The sequence below is a fragment of the Peromyscus eremicus genome, unplaced genomic scaffold (genome assembly GCF_949786415.1).
Source record: "Peromyscus eremicus unplaced genomic scaffold, PerEre_H2_v1 PerEre#2#chrX_unloc_1, whole genome shotgun sequence".
NCBI lineage: Eukaryota > Metazoa > Chordata > Mammalia > Rodentia > Cricetidae > Peromyscus > Peromyscus eremicus.
Window position 1 is genome coordinate 5,264,033 of NW_026734288.1, and position 7,672 is coordinate 5,271,704.

The 7,672-nt window shown below is 35.9% G+C and overlaps 1 protein-coding gene across 2 annotated transcripts; it reads left to right on the plus strand.

Annotated features, from left to right (window-relative positions):
- Positions 1 to 772: 772 nt before the first annotated feature.
- On the plus strand, positions 773 to 4,074 carry LOC131901015 (zinc finger protein 431-like). Of its 2 annotated transcripts, XM_059252339.1 has the most exons (4): positions 773 to 806; positions 1,008 to 1,069; positions 1,621 to 1,676; positions 2,375 to 4,074. In XM_059252339.1, exons 1-4 carry the CDS (start codon positions 773 to 775, stop codon positions 3,858 to 3,860), a joined length of 1,638 nt encoding a protein of 545 aa, XP_059108322.1. In that variant the 3' UTR covers positions 3,861 to 4,074. The 2 variants fall into 2 exon arrangements, with proteins under 2 accessions (XP_059108322.1, XP_059108321.1); XM_059252338.1 differs by lacking the exon at positions 1,621 to 1,676 and having other exon boundaries at positions 1,008 to 1,068; positions 2,219 to 4,074.
- The last annotated feature ends 3,598 nt before the right edge of the window (positions 4,075 to 7,672 follow it).

Below are 7,672 nucleotides of genomic sequence, written 5' to 3' on the forward strand. Positions count from 1 at the left end.
GCTAATATTATCTTCTTTCTATTTGTAACTGTTCAAATGCACATTTGCTTTTAGTAAGATTTATTAAAGTGCAGTTTAAACTGGAGCAATTCAGATTTCTGGAAGATGAGTACAGCACTGGAGTTAATGCCAAACGAACTCTTTGCAGGACCTTCAGTTAAAAAAAAATCAGAGTTTATCTTATCTTTTTTGTTTGTTTGAATGGAAGTTTGCAGTACAGATGGGTTCTTAATATTTACTTCTTGCTCTCCTATAACTGATTGCATAGACTAGGCTAACTTTCACCTCAGAAACACTTATACCTGCTTCTACTTTCTAAGTTCTGGGATTAAAGGCATGAGCCAATACACCCAGCTTACAAATCTTCTTTGTAGTTAATAATTATTCATACAATTTCTATTGTTGAAGTGGTTTCTTGCCTCTCTATCTCTTTTAATAGGCATTTCACTTGTGAGGTGATATCTGTTCAAAGCATTCAAAAATAATAGATGTTAACCTCCTATTCATTTTCTTTGTAAAGTAACTTGATGATTTCATTGTAATATCTGACTTACAGAATATGTGTAGCCGTCACCAGAATTGTATGACTTTATTGTCAAATAAGCACACATTTACTATGATGTATCATGCTTTTAGTTTTATACATGTGGATGGCATATTTATATATGGCATATTTTAGAATACAGTGACATATACCGATGTGCATGTCAACATCACTCATGAAGAATGGGCACTTTTGAATCCTGCACAGAGGAATCTCTACAAAGATGTGATGCTGGAGACCTATATGAACCTCACTGCTATAGGTAATACTGTAAATTTTCCTTCACATTTTAAATTAGGGGACAACAGTTTCTTGGTTATTCATGCACTTCTGTAGTTCTGATTGAGAATGAGGAAGAATGAGGTGAATAAAACAGGCTTGGTTCTAAGGATCAGTGAAGATAGTAATGTAAACTTTTCAGTTTCCTGTAATATTTCATACATTTCCTTGTTTGATATATTAGGGTACAATTGGGAAGATGTCGAAGTTGAAGAACATTGTCAAAGTTCTCAAAAACGTGGAAGGTAATTTTCTTGTGCGAGCTGATACAAATGGGCCTCTGGATATATTTAACTTATCTGGAAGTTTTAAAGAAGTGAAACATTGTAAATAATCACAACTTAAAATGCATTGATGATCATTAAATGCTCATAAACACATATACCTCAAGGGGAGGTAAGTGAATTGTGTTTGCAAATCATACTTTCAAGAAGGATGACAAGGAATCAATGCCTTAACAGAAATCATCATCTGAATAATAACTTCATCAGAGCTATTCTGTACAAGTGGCAGTCCATTTAGTTTCATACTATTCAAATTACAAAAGGTGTACTCACTGAATGTATGATAAGAATATGTACACAACTTTTGATAAGCAAATAATCCATAGTAAAAGCATTGTTACTTAAAAAGGTATTCCGTTTTTGCTAATTTTAATTAGGTAGTTAGACTCAAGAATTAAGGGGGGATTTTTGTAGAGAAACATTAATTCCTATACCTCATGTTGATGGGGAAAAGAAAGTCCAACTGTAAAGAAAATTTGGAAACCTTCTTGTTGTTATTCTTTCTTTAATAATTATATAATATGTCACTTTGGATACCAGCCATATGAACATAAGGATATGGAAAAAAAGTAATGTTCAACTCTGAATCTCAGAACAGTTATAAGACATGTAGCAATCCCATGTTGAGTAATCTTGTTGAATGACATTCAAATTTACAAACAATTGGTTTTCCAGCTTAATTTGGAATAGATGAACAAACACACAGCAGCAAAGACCTATGAGTACTAGGTCTGTGTAAATGATTCTGTTTGTCCTGGTTCACTTTGAAAATGTAGCATTACTCACAGTATAGGAAAATTTATCAAAGTATAAGAGAGGTAAATGTCCAAATTCTTCCAGTTTTCTTCAAACATGTGAAAAACATAAGAGAAAAATGATGCCATACATATGAGCCAGGTAATAAAGGCTCTTACCATTGCAAGCATGTTCAAATATGCAAAGCCATCCTTAATGCAGGGGAACAAAATGAGTGTAAACAACATGTTAAAACCTTAAGATCTCAGTTCTCTTTATATTTAGACCAAATTGTAAAGTTAATTCATGCAGATATAAAGACTCAGCATTGTAATGAATATGGTAAAGCTTTTAAATGTTTCATTAATTCTTGCAGGAATGAAAGAAGCCATACTACAGAGAAATCATATGGATATATTGAGTGTGGTAAAGCCTTTGTACGTTATAGTCATCCTCAAAGGCATGAAAAAACACACACTGGAGAGAAATACTATGAATATAATCAATGTGGTAAAACCATTGTACAACACAGTAATCTTCAAAGTCATGAAACTACATACATCATTAAAAAACCTTATGGATGTAATCAAAGTGGCAAAGCCTTTGCTCATTGGAAAGTAATTCTACTGCATAGAAGAAAAGATTCTGGAGAGAAACCCTATGAATGTAATCAATGTGGTAAAGCCTTTACAAAGCCCAGTCATCTTCAAGTACATAAAAGAACACATACTGGAGAGAAACCCTATGAATGTAAGCAGTGTGGTAAAGCTTTTTCATGTTACAGGATTCTTCATATGCATAAAAGAACACATACCGGAGAGAAACCCTATGAATGTAATCAGTGTGGTAAAGCCTTTGCTCAAAACAGTTCTCTTCAAAGGCATGAAAGAACACATACTGGAGAGAAACCTTATGAATGTAATCAATGTGGTAAAGCCTTTGCTCAACGTAGTGCTCTTCAATTGCATGAAAGAACACATACAGGAGAGAAACCCTTTGAATGTAAGCAATGTGATAAAGCCTTTGCACAGCACAATTATCTTCAATTGCATGAAAAAACACATACAGGAGAGAAACCATATGAATGTAAACAATGTGGTAAAGCCTTTGTACAGCCCAGTCATCTTCAAGTACATAAAAGAACACATACTGGAGAGAAACCGTATGAATGTAAACAATGTGGTAAAACCTTTGCACAGTCTGGTTCTCTTCAAGTACATAAAAGAACACATACTGGAGAGAAACCCTATGAATGTAAGCAGTGTGGTAAAGCTTTTTCATGTTACAGGATTCTTCATATGCATAAAAGAACACATACCGGAGAGAAACCCTATGAATGTAATCAGTGTGGTAAAGCCTTTGCTCAAAACAGTGTTCTTCAAAGGCATGAAAGAACACATACTGGAGAGAAACCTTATGAATGTAATCAATGTGGTAAAGCCTTTGCTCGACATAGTGCTCTTCAATTGCATGAAAGAACACATACAGGAGAGAAACCCTTTGAATGTAAGCAATGTGATAAAGCCTTTGTACAGCCCAGTCATCTTCAAGTACATAAAAGAACACATACTGGAGAGAAACCATATGAATGTAAACAATGTGGTAAAAACTTTGCACAGTCTGGTTCTCTTCAAGTACATAAAAGAACACATACTGAACAGAAACCCTATGAGTGTAATCAGTGTGGTAAAGCCTTTGCTCAACAAAGTGCTCTTCAACTACATGTAAGAACACATACAGGGGAGAAACCTTATGAATGTAAAGAATGTGGTAAAGCCTTTGTACAGCCCAGTCATCTTCAAGTACATAAAAAAACACATTCTGGAGAGAAATCCTATGAATGTAATCAGTGTGGTAAAGCCTTTGCTCAAAACAGTGCTCTTCAAGTGCATGAAAGAACGCATACTCGAGAGAAACCCTATGAATGTAAACTATGTGGTAAAGCCTTTGCACAGCCCAGTCATCTTCAAGTACATAAAAGAAAACATACTGGAGAGAAACCCTATGAATGTAATTAATGTGATAAAGCCTTTGCACAGCCCCAAAATCTTTAAGTACATGAAATAATACATACAGCAGAGGTACTCTGTGAATGTAATCAGTGTGGGAAAGCTTTTGCTCATCACAATGCAACTGAAAGAACACATATGGGAGAAAAACCTTATGAATGTAAACAATATGGTAAAGCCTTTGAATGTCATAGTGATCTTCAAAGGTATAAAAGAACACATACTAGAGAGAAACCCTATGAATGTAATCAGTGTGATAAAGCCTTTGCTCAAAACAGTGCTCTTCAAAGGCATGAAAGAACACATACTGGAGAGAAACCCTGTGAATGTAATCATTGTGGTAAAGCCTTTGCGTATCACTATACTCAATTGCATGAAAGATCATATACTGCAGAGAAACCCTATGAATGTAATCATTAGGAAAAAGCCTTTGCAGAACACTGTCATTTTCGAAGGATGAAATTGCATGTACTGGAGAAATCTAATGAATGTAATCAGTGTTCTATAAACCTTTGCTTGTCACTCTCATCTTCAAAGGCATAAAAACACATACTGGAATGAAACCATTCAGTGTAGTAAGTGTGGTAAAGCCATTGTTCATCACATTGCCCTCCAATTTCAGGAAAGTACACATAATTGACAGAAACCCTATGAATGTAAACAATGTGGTAAAGCCTTTTCACAGTCCAGTCATCTCAAGTATATTAAAGAACACATCCTAGAGAGAAACCCTATTAATATAATCAATGCTGTAATGCCTAGTCAAAACACAGAGCAACCCTATAACTGTAAAACTTAGTGTGTAATTAGTTTCTTAAAGCCTTTGAATGTAACATTAGACTTTGAGGATCAGAAAAAAAACTCATACCAAAGGAAATCTGAATATATGTGAATTGTTATGATCTTCATCCAACATATTTACATTCAGTTACACAAAATTAATTATTTTGGAAAAAATCTAAACTGTGTCAAAAATCTGTTCAAGCATTGTAATATCTCTTTTTACTTTGTTTATACATGTCAACTAATATAGATAAAAGGCCTATAAATTTAAATGATATGGTAACCCTTTTAATTTTGTACTTCTCTTCAAATACATGAGATAACAAATTCTGGGGTAAAATTTCATAGATGTGTATCATTGCCTTTTCTGTTGCTTTGATAATAGATCATATCTTAGTGGACATAGAAAAAGATTTAATTTGTCCCTTCTTTCCAGAGCAATACATGAACCTCATAAAAGTGGCATGGAAACAAGTGTCAGACATGGCAGCCAAAGAACACAGCTAAGAATTTACATTCTTGTCCTGAAGCAGAAAGTGTAAGTTGGAAATAGTGTGCAGATGCAGATGCTCAGGCCAAACCTCAAGAATGATTTCTTCCAGCAGGGTACCATTTTCTAAATCTTCTCAAATGATATTACAGACTGAAAATGATAGATTACTCTGACTTCAAGTCTACAAGCATGTTTTGTGTTACATGGACCAATTCATGATGGAGAAAAACTCTGTAATCTATTAGATGCCTCAAAACCCATGTTACCATAATTAAAATAGAAAAACATTCATGATTGAAAATTAGTTTAAAGATTTGTTTCTATTTTAATTATGCTGTGTGTCTGTGTGTGTGTGTCTGTGTGTGTGTGTGTGTGTGTGTGTGTGTGTGTGTGTGTGTGTGTGTGTGTCTTCCTCTGGGTATATGTATGTGCATTCTGTTTCCCTAGAAGGTTAGACCCTTGAAGCTTCTTATTGCAAGAATTACTGGAAGTCATCCAAAGCCTGATCTTGGTACAGGGAATGACCTTTTGTTAAAGGCTTGGCCATGTCACTATCCCCATCAATATTTTAAAGCTTTTTTATATCATCTTGATATCAGGAAATAGATACATACTCATACAAAAGAAAACCCTATTTATGTAAACAATTTGGTTAATACTTTAGACATCACAGTTGTTTTCAGTTTCAAGGAAAAAACCTTGTTTTAAGTCTTTTTTATTGTAGATTTGAAGTAAGTAAATTATTAACCAGGTTCACCAAAGACTGATGTGAGGATCTCATTGTGGCTTCTATTTTGCAACATGTGAGAAAGATGTTGAAGTGTGAGATATGTGTGGCAAATTCAATTAGTAAAGTTTATTTTGTGGTCCTTATATTCCCTTGTGGCTTTTTTTCATCTTCTTTTACACTTTCACTTATTGAGAGGTATTTATCTGCTGCCTTGTATAGAATGGGATGGCTATCATCTAAGTGGTTCATTTTTATTTAACTCTCAGGTAGTGTGTGATCACAGATTTTCACGTAAGGGTGTTTGTAAAAGGGTGATGGATTTTTGTTCATGGTTGTATTTTTATATTTAATATTCACAAATGTGCTTGATATGTTTGTTATCCAGCCTGCCTTGAGTGTCAATAATTAGTCATGGATATATTAGAATTCATAATTCTTGTGTGTCTGCCTCTTGAGTACAATTCTAAGGGTAGATGATGTACTACCATTGATTGTTGTTTTGTCAAAACTGTATGGGAAAGGTGTTGGCTAAAAAACCCCACCCTGACCCTGGAGCCCAGGACTAGGAAAAGATGGCTCAGATAAGGCCAGTGAAAGAAAAACAGTTTAGCTGAAATCAGAGCCATCACTTCCCCTGGTAAACTGACTTGTGAAACCAACCAATCACACAGCAAGACAGTAGAATTTTGGCACTAGAGCCCAGGACCAGGGAAAGAAACACCACCTATGTTTGGCACCTGAGCCAGCAATATGAACTGGAGAAATATGCCCTAACTCTGAGTCAAGTGCCAAAATAACACTCTTGGTCCCTAGAATCAGAGTCAGTGAAAGAAATGAGCCCTGGTCTTAGAGGTAGTGTCAAGAAGCCAAGAAAGACCAGTGGAAAAAACACAGTTTGGCCCTGAAATCAAGGCTATCTCTGTCCCTAGCCCACATAACTGGCCAATCTCTGGGCAGAAAAAAAAATGTAACCAATCACGGGTTGACTCTGCCCCCAGGATATTTTATATAAACCGCCCTGCCTGGTCAGTTGTGAGCTCTGCTCTCCATTCTGGTACCTGCAGATACTCTCCTGGAGTCTTCCTTCCTATATAAATCTCTTTCTCAAAAGAGTTTTGAATGTGAAGATCTATATTCACTGGTGCACAGAAGAACCCTGGCTCCTGGAAGGATGTCTCATAGTGGATTGAGCAAGGGGGGGGGCTTAACAGAAAATCCTTGCTGAGATATTCTGTAGTGGATCCCATTGGTAACACTCAAAATACAGAGGGTATACATACCACTCTCTCATCCTCTAGGGATAGTACAGTAGAAGTGGTCCAAAGTTCCTCAAAGGGTCTCAAATCCTGAATGTCACCTTATTTGAGGATGTTTATTCAACCTCCTTGTCACACCACCTCTTTTTTCAGATGCAAACTACCACATATTAGTTGTTCAATGATGCTCAGCCTGACAGTTTGCAGAATGTTGGTTATGTGTCCCTCCAGGGTCAAATGCTCATTCACCATTTTGGCCTCACCCATTGTCCTATTAGATTCTCTCACCTTACCATTTGTTAATTGCTTCAAGCCAAATGTCTCTACTACCACTTATCTCTCTCACATTCCTCTCTTTGGCATTACAGATGGCTTTAAGTCCTTGGGAATACAATTTGTGTATACTCTGGATTCTGCAGACTGCAATAATACTATTACCCTTGGTACTAACACCAAGTCACTATGTCCAAGCATTCACAATGCCTATATTCTCTTTGGTAATCATGTTTGTCACTGCTTACCTGCTGGGACTTGTGCGCTGGTATTCCTGTATTGTAAA